At 50.4% G+C, this 14,118-nt stretch overlaps 1 protein-coding gene across 1 annotated transcript in view; it reads right to left on the reverse strand.

Annotated features, from left to right (window-relative positions):
• Rspo4 (R-spondin 4) overlaps window positions 1-9,877 on the reverse strand; it is a 32,398-nt gene extending 22,521 nt beyond the window's left edge. The window contains exon 1 of the mRNA XM_057782025.1: window positions 9,799-9,877. Within this exon, the coding sequence (XP_057638008.1) occupies window positions 9,799-9,877 (79 nt within the window). The remainder of the gene's footprint in view (window positions 1-9,798) is intronic.
• Window positions 9,878-14,118: the final 4,241 nt, after the last annotated feature.

Genomic DNA, 14,118 nt, shown 5'->3' on the forward strand with positions numbered 1-14,118 from the left:
ACACGGGTCTTAACACCTGCAGATTGGGCATCTTGAGGTGGCGGGATACCAAGGAATGACTGTTTTGTGTCAAATACTGTTCAAGGCACAGGGAAGCCTCAGTGAACAGACAGTCCACTAGACAAGTTGGAAACAGTGGGAGTTTCCATCCTGAAGGGAGTGGGGTTCCGAAGCCATTCTGGAATATACATTCTTGGTAGAGGAACCAGCAAGTAGAAGGTCCTCAGGCTGGAGAGATCAGAGGGCAGTGACCAAGGGAGGAAGAGCAAGTGCTAAGGTTAGAGGGTGGGGGCCCAGACCACTAGGGTGGGCTAACTGTCGTTGATTTGCCCAAGTTCTGCATTAAAAATATTAAAAGTAAAACCCTGTTGACAGAATAGGCAGGGTTTTTTTTTTTCTTGTTTTTCCCTACACAACACAACAGAACTATTAGAAACATTAGTTACATTGTATGTGGCCTTGTGTGTGATCTCCAAGTATACTCTCGGATGGTGTCAAGTTTTCTGCATTCAGGCTGGGAGGTGAGGCCCTGCCCAGACAAGCCCCGGTCAATCAGAAACGTCTTAGTGTTAATTACTAGTTGCTCAGCTAATCAGGTTTGTGGGAGATGACCTGTTTCTGGAATTTCCGGAGCTGTGTATAAAAGCCTGTGAGCTTCTCTGGGGGTTGCTGCCATTTTGTTGTGTGGCTGACCCCAGCATGCTGGAAATAAATGCGGATCGCATATGTGAGTGGTGGTCTCTGTGGGGTCATGTGCGGACCCTAACAGCTCCAGCAAGTTTGCTTGTATGTCAAGCGAATTAAAAGGTAGATGGCTGTGTCCACAGTGTCACACCCAGCAGATTATAGGTCCTTTACCTCCCGTCTTTAATTCCAAGGGGACCTTGTCACAGAGATTCATTGCACTGGCTAGTTTGATATCAACTTGACACAAGCTAAAGTCATCTGAACGAAGGAAGCACAGTTAGAAACGTCTCCATAAGAGGCTATAGGCAAGCCTGTAAGGCATTTTCTTAACTAGTGATTGAAGGGGGAGGGCCCAGTCCATGGTGGGTGGTGTCATCCCTGGGCTGGTGGTCCTGGGTTCTATAAGAAAGCAGGTTGAGCAAGCCATGGGGAGTAAGTCCATCCATGGCCTCTGCACCAGCTCCGGCCTCCAGGTTCCTGCCTTGTTTTAGTTCCTGTCCTGTCTTCCTTCAGTGATCAACTGATAGGGAAGTGTGAGCCAAATTAACTCCTCCCTCCCCAGCTGAGTTTTGGTCATGGTGCTTCATTGTGTCAGTAGAAGCTCCAAGACACTCATGGCTGTCCCTCTTGAAACCTCCTCTACCCATGCCCCAGCCACGACCTCTCCCCCCAGTCATGGATTCGAGTCCTGCCTCTTGTTCCTGCTGCTGCCTCCTGACCACCGTGCTGCTGAGACCAAGTCTTAGTTCGGGTTCCCTCTGGTGATGGTTTTGAAGCAGACTGCACATCCTCTGTTCTCAAGCCTGGGACTGAGACACAGGCTCCCTCGTTTCAAAGGTGGTACACTGCAGGGACATCTGGCCAGGACAAGCCCTGTGCTCGCCATCACAACCCTGCAAGGTGTGGGTTCGGCATACTCTATTTGCACGGACGAGAGGGACTGAGGGTGCTAAGGGGCCGTTTGCGCAAGCACAGCAAAGAGCCATGGGATGCGGACTAGAGTAGAAACTCCAGCTTCTCCCTGTCCGTTTCTGCCTGGTGGTACTCTAAAAGGCGGGAACTGTTAGTGAAAAACAGGGTGGGCCCAGGGTCCCCAGGGCTAGACACCACTGTGTGCAATGAGCAGGAGTTAGGGCAGTCAAGCCAAGCAGGACTTGGCGAGAGGCCCAGCTCCTGGGTGTCTGATTTCGACCTGTTTGCATGTGGGCACAAGCTCCAATCCCCAGACCTTCTGAAGTCCACTTTGCCAACACATGTCCTCAATGTGCCTTCATTTTGGATGCGGGTGAAGAAGACATCTCCACACCGGGGCCACTGAACCAAATGCAAGCTGCTAGATGGGGATACCCCTCCACTTGGGGAGGGCTGCCACTTAAGCCAAGGTGACCTGTCTCTCGAGGCAGAGGAGGGACACATGCAGGAACACCTGCATTCTTGAGACCCAGAAGCACCTGATGATCAGAGGAGGAAGCTTAAGGGAAAAGGTGCCATGGATGTGGCCCCTGGCTCACATCTCTGTAACATCCACAGGACCTTCCAAAATGCTTTCCCTAAGACCAAACCCAACTTAGGCCATAAGGCAGAACAATCCTGTCCCTTCCAAAATATGTAAAGAGAAAAATTTAAAAAGTCACTAAAAATACTTTTAAATCAAATCAAATTAAGACAGGATTAGTGGGTTTGACTATAGCAACACCATATCACGTGGCGACTGGATTTGACCATGGCAGCACCATGCCATGTGGTGACTGCTTTCCACAAGACTGATAAACTGACAAGACAAATCAATGAGCTCCAAGAGACTCTTCAATGTTAAGATGGGTCAGTAAGCAGGTGGCACTAAGGGAGCCCATAAAACTGACAGGAAAAAAATCAGGAAGTCCAGTAAAAGAGGAGCGAAGGGGAGCAAAAATTAAATTGGAAAACTAAAAACTATTTTGATTAAAGTAAGACACTAAAATGAGGCAGGGGGAAATAGCTCAGTCAGTCAACTGATTGCTTTGCAAGCACAAGGATCTGAGTTCGAGTCCCCGGCACCTGGGTGTGGTGGCAGAGACAGGCAGATCCCTGGGGCTCAGTAACCACCCTGCCTATCCTACAAAACAGCAAGTTCCAGGTCCCAGTGAGAGACCCTGTCTCCAAAGACAAAGGAGATGGCTGCTAAGGTTGGCCTCTCGCCCGTATGTGTTCACAAACATGCACACACATGTACACATATAAACACACAAAATCCCTAAAATATGAAAATGAAAAATTAATCAACAATTCTAAAATAAGATGGTACTTAAAACAAAATTTAAAGCAATCAGATAAAAGTCAAAACCTAAAATGTAAAAGTAAAATAAAAATTCACTCGTCAAGTACATTCCAATATATTACTTTTAAATGATTAAGTACTACAGATTGAAGCTAACTTTAATGCCTAAATCAAGATTTGAAATTTAAAAAGAGTGGCTAGAGAGATGGCTTGGCGGTTAAGAGCCCTGGCTGCTCTGTCAGAGCACCTGGGTTTGAGTCCTAGCACCCACAAGGCAGCTCACAACTGCCTGCAATTCCAGTTCTAGGGGAATGGCGCCCTCTTCTGGCCTCCGCAAGTATCAAGCATGCATGAGGGGCACACACCGACGCAGGCAAGACACACGGAGGAAACAGAAGAGAAGTGAAGTAGACTTTTAAGAGGAACATTTAAAATCCAAGTGATTTTTTTTTTTAGCAATTTAAAAAATAATGACAGAAAACAAATACAGTCAGCACACAAGGATAGCTGGGTTTTGTAGACACCTGTGGCCAATGTGTGGGTGTTCAGGAGCTGAGCGGCTCAGAGGCCAGGAGCGAGGGTTCCAGCTTGTCGTACAGTGGAGAGCAAGGCATCAGATGCTGATGGCTTCACTTGGGAACACACAGCTAGTTACTTGTGGGGTTCATGGTGTGCCCTGTAGTGAGTTAGTGTGTGAGCTGTCACCCTCGCTATTCCCATGCTCACTATCACCCTCTCAGGTGATACAGGGAGTGCAGATGCTCAGAGAGGGTGGCTCACTAGGCCACATCACACAGCACAGAGCACCAACTTCATCCCAAGAACCTAGCTTCTTCAGAGCTACCTTGGTTGGACTCACCACAGCTGCTTAAGATCCTCAGCTGGGGTTAGGGCATGTGTGACATTAGTGCTAAGCATTCCACATACTCAAGAGCCAGTCTCCCAGCTGGGCGGTGGTGGCGCACGCCTTTAATCCCAGCACTTGGGAGGCAGAGGCAGGTGGATCTCTGTGAGTTCGAGACCAGCCTGGTCTACAGAGCTAGTTCCAGGACAGGCTCCAAAACCACAGAGAAACCCTGTCTCGAAAAACCATAAAAAAAAAAAAAAAGAAGCCAGTCTCCCATGATTCATGGCAGTCATCAATACTAGCTGAGTGCCTTGTGTCTTCCAGATGGACCACAAGCAGTGACCTCCAGGACACTGTACAGTCAGATGTTACTCACTGGCCCCGTTGTCCTGACAGCAGTGGCATTCGGGAGCATGGCTGTAGGGAGAGGAGGATGGGAACCCAGGCCTGTCACAGTCTTGTCACAGGTCCTTGCCTGTCTGACACTTGCCATTCTGTTGAGCATCCTGTGTAGGTGTCCCCAGGAGGGAGTGGAGCTGTAAATCGGACTCCACTTCTGGATAATGCCACGTGGTCCACTGGGCCTTGATCCCCTCTTGGGGAAAAAAAAACGGACCCTAATACCTTCACAGAGTCCTGCATCTTACATCTGTCCTCTTATTAGGCCAGCGTGGGAAGGGTTGAGGGCCTCTGACAGGCACAGCAGGGGGAATGGCATCCATGTTCTGATAATGGGAAGGACACACTCACACTTTCAGAGGCTGGTGCAAGTCTGGAATCCTGGATTCGAGTCTCCAGAACCCATGAAAACCCAGGCAGGTGTGGTGACTCACTTGGAATCCCAGTACTCAGGAGGTAGAGGCAGAGGATCCTCCAGGCAAGCTAGCGAGCTGGACTAGTCAGAATTGCAAGCCCCAGGCTCAGGGAGGGACTGTGTCCATAGAGAGCTGATGAGCAGGAGACCTGACAGCCTTCACAGTCACGCACACACATGTGAGTGTGCATACATATAAACATGCGCATAACATAGGCATGCGCATCACAAACATGCACACAAATAGAAAAATATTCCACATAAACATTCACGCTGTACACACACTCCCACTCATGAGAACACACACCACATATCCATGTGCAATTGCACATACTTGCAAGCATGCTCACATACCTGTCTGTGCATACAGCCCTACACATAAGCAAGCATCACTACCCTTCTCAACATTGGAAAAGCACTCTGTTAGTTTCTGCAGAGAGTCTGGTATGCCACAGCCTCTGGCATGATCCCCGGTGGTCCACCAAACCTAGAATATTGACTCTAGTTCTTTACAGAAACAACCTCCAACTCCATTCTGCTTTCTTCCGCCCTGTTCTGTTCCCTTCTGTCCTGTTCTATTCCATGCCATTCATTAAAAAATGGCCTGCAACGTACTTAGTTGACTGCTGACTGCCAAGGCTTCATATCTCAGGTGTGAATCCCTTCATAAGGGACAGCAAACCTCTTACACACTCCAGCTCAGCAATGTCTCCTCTTGGAGCCCCAGAGGCCCCAAGCAATGTCCCTTCTTGGAGTCCCCAGCTGAGACTGGAACAATGGCCAGCCTGCCTGTCAAGGCTGGGCTGAAGAGGACTGGGGCCCTGCCATAGCATTATCCCTGATGGACTTTAGGGACTTGCTGGGTGTTATGACATCAGTGACAGAGCAGTGTCCACCCCTGCTGTCTTTAGGACCCAGTAGAGTCTGGGCACGGGAGCTCAGCAAATATGGTACCCCAAATCCCTCCATGACCCAACACTAGCTCTGTCCACAGTGGGGCTCCCATCTCCTTCCCACCTAAAGCAGCCAGGCTCCCCCTCCTCCTGCAGGTAGCTACCTGCTGCCACTGCTTGATGACCTGCTAAGGCTCACCTAGACCTGACCGTCAGTCCTTGATTGATTTAGGCACAGGCTAGGGTGTCTCCTAAGCTTTGGTTCTGTGTCCCAACTCAGCTGTTGGGAGTTCTCCACAGGCCGCTGCCTCTTCACTGTCTTGCCTGAAAAATGGGTTTGCCAAAAGTCATGGAAAAGGAAGTCCATCCCCTATTCAGGGTCCCAATACACGGCCAGTTCTCTCTGTGGTCTCTGCAGCCCTGGTGACTGGGAATGGGGAGGGTGTCTGGAGGGCCTCCCAGGGCCATGGCAGGACAATGGAAAACTTCTCCCCCTCCCTTTGTACACAGGCTGGCTTCAGAGTGGCCGAGGAGGGACAGGCCAGGTGAGGAGCTCAGGATCAGCTGCCTGTTTGCCTTGTGTGCAGGCTTCTGCTTCCTAGACTTAACCAGTTGCTGTTTTCCCGAGAGACCCAGGTCTCAGGTCAAGATTCACCTACCCCATCCCTCAGCACCCATGGAGGCATCACCTCGCTCTGCCCCAAGGGAACTGGCTTTCTTTTCAGAGCCACGCCAATGTCCATCCGAGCCGGCTCCATCTGCGTACCATCTCTCAGGCAACACATCTTGTTCTGCACCCAGCCATGCTCCGACCCATAGACAAGAGGCCCAGGTGGTCTGTGCCATCTGTCACTTGCCTGCCCAGGTGTTAACCCCCACTCTGGATCTGTATCTGGGGCCAATGCTGCCGTCCAGGCTTTGCACATGGTATTCCTTGCACCTGCCACAGTAAACCAAATGGCTCAGGGGAACAGGGTCATGGGGAAGTCAATGCTCAGGCGGTACCCTCTGCCCAGCACTCTCTGCCCTAAGAAGCCTTCGTGTACTTTCCCTCTGGAATGACGGTAAATTTTTCCTGCTACCCAAGAAAGCAGGTTCAGTGGCTCCCACTTCACAGATGAGGGAAACACATATCAGAGAAAGTGCATGAACCGCCCAAGTTCTCATGCCCAGTGTAGGAGAGGACAGAGGATCTGGACCCCAGCCTCATCTCATCCCTACAAAACCTCTAGATCTGGGAACAGAGGACACAACCTAGAGTCCCCTCATTTTTTTTTCAAGGCAGGGTTTCCCTGTGTCACAGCCCTAGCTATCCTGGAACTAGTTCTTGTAGACCAGGCTGGCCTCGAACTCACAGAGATCTGCCTGCTTCTGCCTCTGCCTCCCAAGTGCTGGGATAAAAGGCATGCACCACCACCACCCGGCAAGTCCCCTCATTTTGCTCCACTGCCCCACTGCCAGGCACACCAGTTCATTTCAAGAGAAATGTCGCCATCTGGTTCTAATTCATTCATACTTAATTAATCAAAGTGTTTTGTAAGAGACACTTGAGGTCCAAGAACTCCTTTTAAGCCTTTCCTTTCATTCTGTTTTGTAGAAATAGAAAAATTAGGTTTCATCAAAAACCAGTGATGACGCTGGAGCCAAAGGAGCCTAGGTCCATGAGAAGTGAACCCCATGGGAGGCAGCACAGGTCAAGCTGGGGCAAGCAGGTCCTTCCCAATGGCTGGATACTGGGCCAAAGACTGAGGTCAAGGGCAGGGTGTGGGGGAGGTGGCTCAGGAAAGCAAGGAGCCTCCTGCTGGCTTGGATGTCTCAGCTTAGCATCCTCCAGGCTTCTGACACAACCTGGCTGCGAGGCTGCTCTGTAACACTACAGGAATAGATGAGTGAGCTAGTGAGGGAGTGAGCAAGCGAGGCACTGTCAATATCCGAGCATCTAAAAAACACATTCTCTCACTAAAATCAGATCAGAGGGCCAAAGTCAGCTAGCCCCTGAGGACCATATGCACAACCTTCTAAGGCATGTCGGAGAAATGGTCCTCTTGTGTTTGTCTAGGTATGAGAGAGGTCAGCCCCTTTCCACCACCTCTTCCTGGGCTCTGATAAAACTGCACAGCCAAGAACTCTACCAAACCCTACATTTCCCAAACCTACTTGGCCATGACAACTGTGACTGCCTTGCAGAACAGGCTCTAGAGTTGTGTAGCCTCCACCTCCGTGCCGACGGGGAAACTGAGACTCTCGGCAGAAGCAGAGAAGAAACCCTCTCATCCAAGGTCACGTGGCATGGATGGGTCAGGAGAGAGACTGAAGCCCAAGGCTTTGCATCACATGAACACAGTCACAACCTTGTTGAAGATGCTGGGCAGGCGGGTGCACCTAAAGCTCCAAAGCAGCATTTCCATCTAGCGGGACCAATGCGAGGAACATCTCTCTGTGGTAAGTTCTGAGGAGCTGCTAGTGAGCTGGGCTAACGGGAAGGAACAAAGGATTTTCACGACCCCTCTCTGCCTTTGGTTAGTGAGAAGCATCTTAGAAGCCTAACTACATTCCCCTCTAGTGAGGTAAACTGAGGTTCTGAGAAAAGAAAACCAATCCAGCTCACAGGACCTCACAACACCCTATCATCTCAGCTCTGAGATGCTAAGATCTGATCATCGGCTGTGCAGCTTTAGACAAATCAATCCCCCTCTCCGAATCTCTGAACTTGTTTTCTCTCTGGAAAGTAAGCACCTCTCCCTGCATTCACTGGGCTTCAGGAAGTTGCTAATGACACAACAGACAAGAGACTGGGATGATTTATAGTGACAAGGACCATGAGGTGCAGGCAGAGGCAGGGAACCCCTCTACTTTACCTCACGTCATCACAGTTATGGTCCTCCTGATGGAGACAGAAATCTATTCCCATTTTAAAGATAAGCTGGTAAAAGGAAAGGATTTAAAAATCGTTTCAGAGTAGAGAAGCATTTTAGAGGACCAAAGTGAAGAATCTCATGCAGGATTCAGAATGGAGAAGCATTCCGGAGGACCACTGAAGTTCTGAATGCCTCCCCTGTAGCCACTCATCTGGAGCCTTCAAAGGAGGGACACACATCCAGACAGACTGACTCCAGTGCCTAGGCTCTGGACAGCAGAGTGAAGGCCACTCACAGAGGGAAACCTTCAGAACCCCTAAGTCCACCTGCCTCTCTATTCTTCGTCCCTTTGTCCACCTCCCTTAGAAGATGGACCCCCAGGCCATGGCCTGCCATCCCACCTCATACCTGCTCTCCCACTGTCCCTCTGTGCACCTTGCTCCCTTACAGGAGCTACAGCTTCCACAGAAGGCTTTTCACGTGGATGGACTCAAAGCCCTAAGGGCAAGGCCACTCTTACACTCTCCTACTCAGCATTCTCTGACCCAGGTTCTCAGCTGGAGCTTCCTCCTGCCTGTGGGACCACTCAGCAAAGCACCCTGCACGCACTTTGGGTTCTAGCTCTACAGAGTGAGCCGGCCACTCTGGGCGTCTTAAGGATGTGAGGAGACAGTGTGTGGCAAACTCTCGGCACTGTGGTTAGCCTTTGGCTGTTGGTTCACAGACAGGCATCAAGGGTCCTAGGACCTGCCCCATTCAGCTTTAGGGCTTGCTGGTCATCTTGCTCCTCCTGCCAGCAAAGAGTCTGCCAACTCTGGCTCTGCAGGGACAGTCCTAAACTCACCTATGAAAGACATCTGACTGTGGCACTGAGAAACTGTGGCCCAGGACCCCAAAGACAATATTTTCAGGGCCCAGGAACAGTTAGTCTCAGGTTCAGGTTTCTTAGTAGTTCAGCAGGTCCCAAAGGAAAAATAAATTCCAAGGTTCCTATGCTAGAGGGGACAAACTTCTTCCAGGTCATCCAGAAAAGATCACCAGAGAGGCTCACCCAGATCACTTCTCGGGGAGGTGGGGGGTGATAGCAGGGGTCAGGGACAGTGATAGAGCCTCATGTAGGCCCTGGAGCAACTGCTCTGGATGGGACCCTGTGGTCCAGCGAGGATGTTTGGACTGGCTTCTAAGCCACTAGCTCTGTTTTCTAGTGCCTTAATCCCAAGGATGGTTCCTTGGGTTTTGGTGTCCATGGAGTTAGCCTTGGGACATGGCCGGAAGGTTGGGGCCAGTAAGCTCGACCTTCTCTCTGCTTCCTAGGTCCAGGTTGCTCGACAGCTCCCCGTGCTGACCCTGTGTCAATAGCCCAGGTTTCGGGCACCAGACAGATGCCCGCCAGGCTACCACGAGTCTGCCTCTACCCCACCACAGTTCAGCCACATCTGTACCTTGCTTCTTCCTCCGGTGCGGGGCGAGCATGTCCACCGCGTGGGCGAGGAGCAGCAGCAGGCAGAGTGGCGCCCGCATCTGGGCAGCCTGATGCTCCTGGCGCCCGGGCGCCCCGACGGCCCGGCAGCCGCTGTGCGGGGACAGTTCGTGGCACGCGTTGCGCATCCGCGGGTCGCTGGTCGCTGCGGTCACTGGGGACCCGCCGTGCGCCCAGGGCGCGGTGGGTCGAGTGAGGGCGTCAGCTTGGCCGCGCGGCCGGGGCGGGGAGGAGCCGGCGGCTGGGCGGCGCTTAACCCTCGGGGGGGCCCGTGCGGGTGCCTGCGGTCCTGCCCGCCCCACGCAACCCCACGCCCTGCGCTCGGGCACAGGCCGACTGCAGGTACACACACGCCCACGCCCACGGAGTACTGCGCACTCACCCGTTCAGACCCTCCAGCAGCACCCTCTCTCTGCCACTTCTGGTTCTACCCTCCTTCTCCCAGGACCCTCCTGGCTTGTTTTACTGTTCCAACTGTTTGTCCCCTGACTGTCTGGCCTCCAATACTCCACTCTTGCCAAGAGCTAGGCCCCTTTCTGGCGCGCTGTCCACACCTGGCTCTCTAGTATCCAGCTCGCTCGCGCTGCTCTCTCCATCCCTTGGCTCTCAGGGGTGGGAGTGTGAGCCATGCTGCTCCACCCTCCTTTCTTTCTAGATGTCCCCAACACTGTCTGGTCAGGACCCTGAGCGATTCCTGCTGTAGCTTTGGGGATCCCCTATTCTCTGACCCAGTGTCCAGCATCTCATAAATTTGCTTATGAAGGGGCCTGGGACTTGGAGTGTTTCTTAAAGTCTTATCTCCGGGATTGGGTTAGTTTTAACTGTTTGAGTGCCAAATTGCTCTTTCAATAAAACAGTACTCTCTTGCCTCCTGTGACCCTTTGAGCCAAGCTGCCACAGAGATATCTGAGACCCACGAGCTTGGCCTTCTGCTAAACACTTTCTGTGAGCTAAAAGCTTCCGAACAGCTCCTGTTTTAACTAAGGGCTCCTTCCAAAGGAGAACGGATGCTCAGAGAGACCAAATGATTTGCCCAAAGCTGCGCAGCAGGTCCATTGCCTTTCAGCCACTTTCCAGCACACAGTCTCATCACAGAGAGGGTGGAGAGAGCCTCGGAGGTCCAAAGGACAGTCAGGCTTTCTGTTTCCTGCAAGTGACTTGCTAGAAAGAGGTTCCAAGGCTGGCTGTCCCACCCCTACACCCCCCAGCCCATGTGCACGTGCCTGCCTCTGATAAACACTGTGGTTCTCTGCAGGGTCCTCTGGTTCTAATGACTCCTGATTTCTCTCTTCTCCCTTTCATCCCAAATCTCCAACTTCTCACCCTTTTTGCAAGTTTCTCAGGCCTCGCACAGCTGTTTTCGTTTTGTTTTTGTTTTTGTGAGATGTGTATCTAAGGCTAGCCCAGAACTCACTGTGTAGCTAAGAATGACCCTGAACCCCTGATGGACTTCCCTCCACTTCCCAACTGCTGGCATTACAAGTAAGTGATACCCCACCCAGCGTCCCCTTCCATCTTGAGCATTTCTTGCCCTGGCTTCTTCCTGGAGTGGTAGCTGACTCCACTCCTCTTCCCCACTGATGCTTTCAGGACCCATTTGCGGTTTGATGCCTTCCAGGAAGTTGTCCCTGATTCCCAGGTCAGTACCTCTTTTCTGGGCATCCATCATTCCCCACCATAGCTGACTTAACACACTGGGAAGTACAGACATGTCTGCCTCTTCCTCTGCCCCAGCTTCCCATGCCTCCTCTTGGTTCCCACTCCTCAGGTATAGTGTTTTACAGGACTTTTGCTGTGTCTCTGTCTGGAAAATTCTTCCCCAGGCCCCTTCAGAACATGTCTCCAGCATGGCCTTCTCCGAAAGACCTCTCCCATCACTGCAGAAGTACAGGACTCTCACTCTGCCTTCTCCTCCTCTGCTCTCCACAGTACCAGTACCACCGGCCTGGTTTTGTCTTCAACTAGCTTGCTTGTGAGTTACATAGGGTAGCAATAACCTATGTATTCTCTATGTACCCGGTGCATAAAATGATTATTCAATATTTTTAAATGAATTCAAGTATGAATGAGATGAATAAATGAATGACTGAGCATCCCTCAACCCCAAGCTTTGTTGTGGGACCTTGTGGTAGTTTGAGTGAAAATTTCTCCCACAGGCTCAGATGTTTGAGTACTTCATCCACAACTGGTGGTGCTGTTTGTGTAGGTTTAGAAGATGAGACCTTGTTGGAGGATGCATGTCACTGGGGGCAGGCCCTGGAGTTTAAAAGCCACATACCATTCCCAGTTCTCTCTCTGCCTCCTGTTTAAAGCTGTGGTGTGAACCTTCAGCTCTCAGCTTCCAGCAGGATCCATGTCTTCTATGCTGTCTCCACCAATATGGCCCCTAAAATTCTGAAATTGTAAGCCCAAATAAACCCTGCCTTCTATAGGTTGCCTTGGTTATGGTGTTTTATTACAGCAAAAGAAAAGTAACTAATAGCTCATGAATTTTTGACTCTTGTGAGTCCAGTGAACCATCTGGACTCTCCAGAATCTGAGTTTGAGGATATAGACCCCAAACTCAGGATCTTTTCCCTCCCTTAGATGCTCAGAGGGTTTGGTGCTATCTCTAGGGTGTTATCTAGGCATCTCAGCCCACCATCCAGACCCTCCCCGAGTACAGCCACCCAGAGAGGGCATTATGGCTGGGAATACTGGTGATCTGCCTAGGAGCTGTGGGCCTGAGGGTATTACTTAGGAACTGTTGGGCACTGTCAAGAATACTGGCTCATAACACATGGTCCCAGAAGAAACCCTCTCAGACTGGAGGGCTTCCTCCCTCTTCCACACAGCAGCCCTTCCTCAGCCATGGTTTTCTTTTCCATAGTTTCAGCTGATACCAGTTGACAGAGGCTGCAAATATATAACGGACAATTACAGAAGCAAGTATTCGTAAGTGTGAAGTCATGTCCCGTACGGAGTAATACATACCTCCTGTTTTATCTGGTCCTGGATTTGAATCATACCATTTTCTTGCGTGTCTGCTCTGAATACATCATCTTCCTGTTACTCACTTAGTTGGCTAGGCAGTGCTTGTATTCAGGCCACCATTATGTCATTTATTAGTGGTCCCAAGTAGTGACACTAGTGATTCACAGATGCCAGAGAGAAGCCAGGAAGTGCTTCCTTTAAGTAGAAAGGTAGATGTAAAATAAGCTATCTTAAGGGGGTATATTACATTCATTTGACTTTTATTACAGTATATTGTTACATTCCCCCTCTTTTTATTAGCTGGTGTTGTTAATGTTGTGTTGTGCCTTGACTTATAAATTGAACTTTATCAGAAGTTGGATATATAGAAAGATCTGTCTATCTATCTATCTATCTATCTATCTATCTATCTATCTTCCATCATCTATCTATCTATCTATCTATCTGTCTGTCTGTCTGTCTATCTATCTATCTATCTATCTATCTATCTATCTATCTATCTATCTGGTATGTTTTGTTTCGGGCATCCACTAGGCATCTTAGGGATGTACATCTTGGAAAGGGGACTTCTCTACAAGGTTTCAAATTTCCTGAGAAGGGAAAGGGCTTATGGAGAGGACAGAGCTGTTCACTTACACGCTGTTGACTGGACCGCTGCTTCTTTGCAAGGGTGGCTGGGAAATGTAGTCTAATTCTGTGGCTGGAGTTCACATAGTCGCCAGGGAGAGTGGGTGGATATCTCCAACCAAGACACCTGAACTTTCCATTGGGCCAAGCACAGTTTCCCCAGAGCCCCTCGAGGGCCCCTGCTCAGATGACCACCAGCCCAGGTTTGTGACCCTGCATTGTTTCCAGAATGCTGTGTTATCTCACTACACAGAGCTTGGTTTCGGCAGCACCACAGTCAAGATTCCTAACAGAGCCATCACCACAGGACTCCCACATGGTACCCTCATGGCTCTGCCCTTCCTCTCCCTCCTCAGCACTAATCCCTAGCAACCACTCATCTGTTCTCCATCTCTGTAATTATGTCGTTACACAAATATTATGTAATGGGATTGTGAAGTGTGTACAGTTTGAGACCCGCTTTCTGCACTCAGCATAATTTTCTTCAGAGTCACCCCAGTTTGCTCGTCCATGACAGTCAGCTGCTTTTTATTCCTGAGTGGTCCTCCATGGTGGTGGGCATCGAACCCAGTCACCCAGCAGTTTACTCCATTAAAGGCATTTGTGTTTTCAATTTTTGCTTATTATGAATAAAGCCACCGTCTGGTTTTTTTTATGTGCTAGATTCAAAGTGCTGTGTTGG

This window comes from Chionomys nivalis, chromosome 9 (genome assembly GCF_950005125.1).
Source record: "Chionomys nivalis chromosome 9, mChiNiv1.1, whole genome shotgun sequence".
Taxonomy (NCBI): Eukaryota; Metazoa; Chordata; class Mammalia; order Rodentia; family Cricetidae; genus Chionomys; species Chionomys nivalis.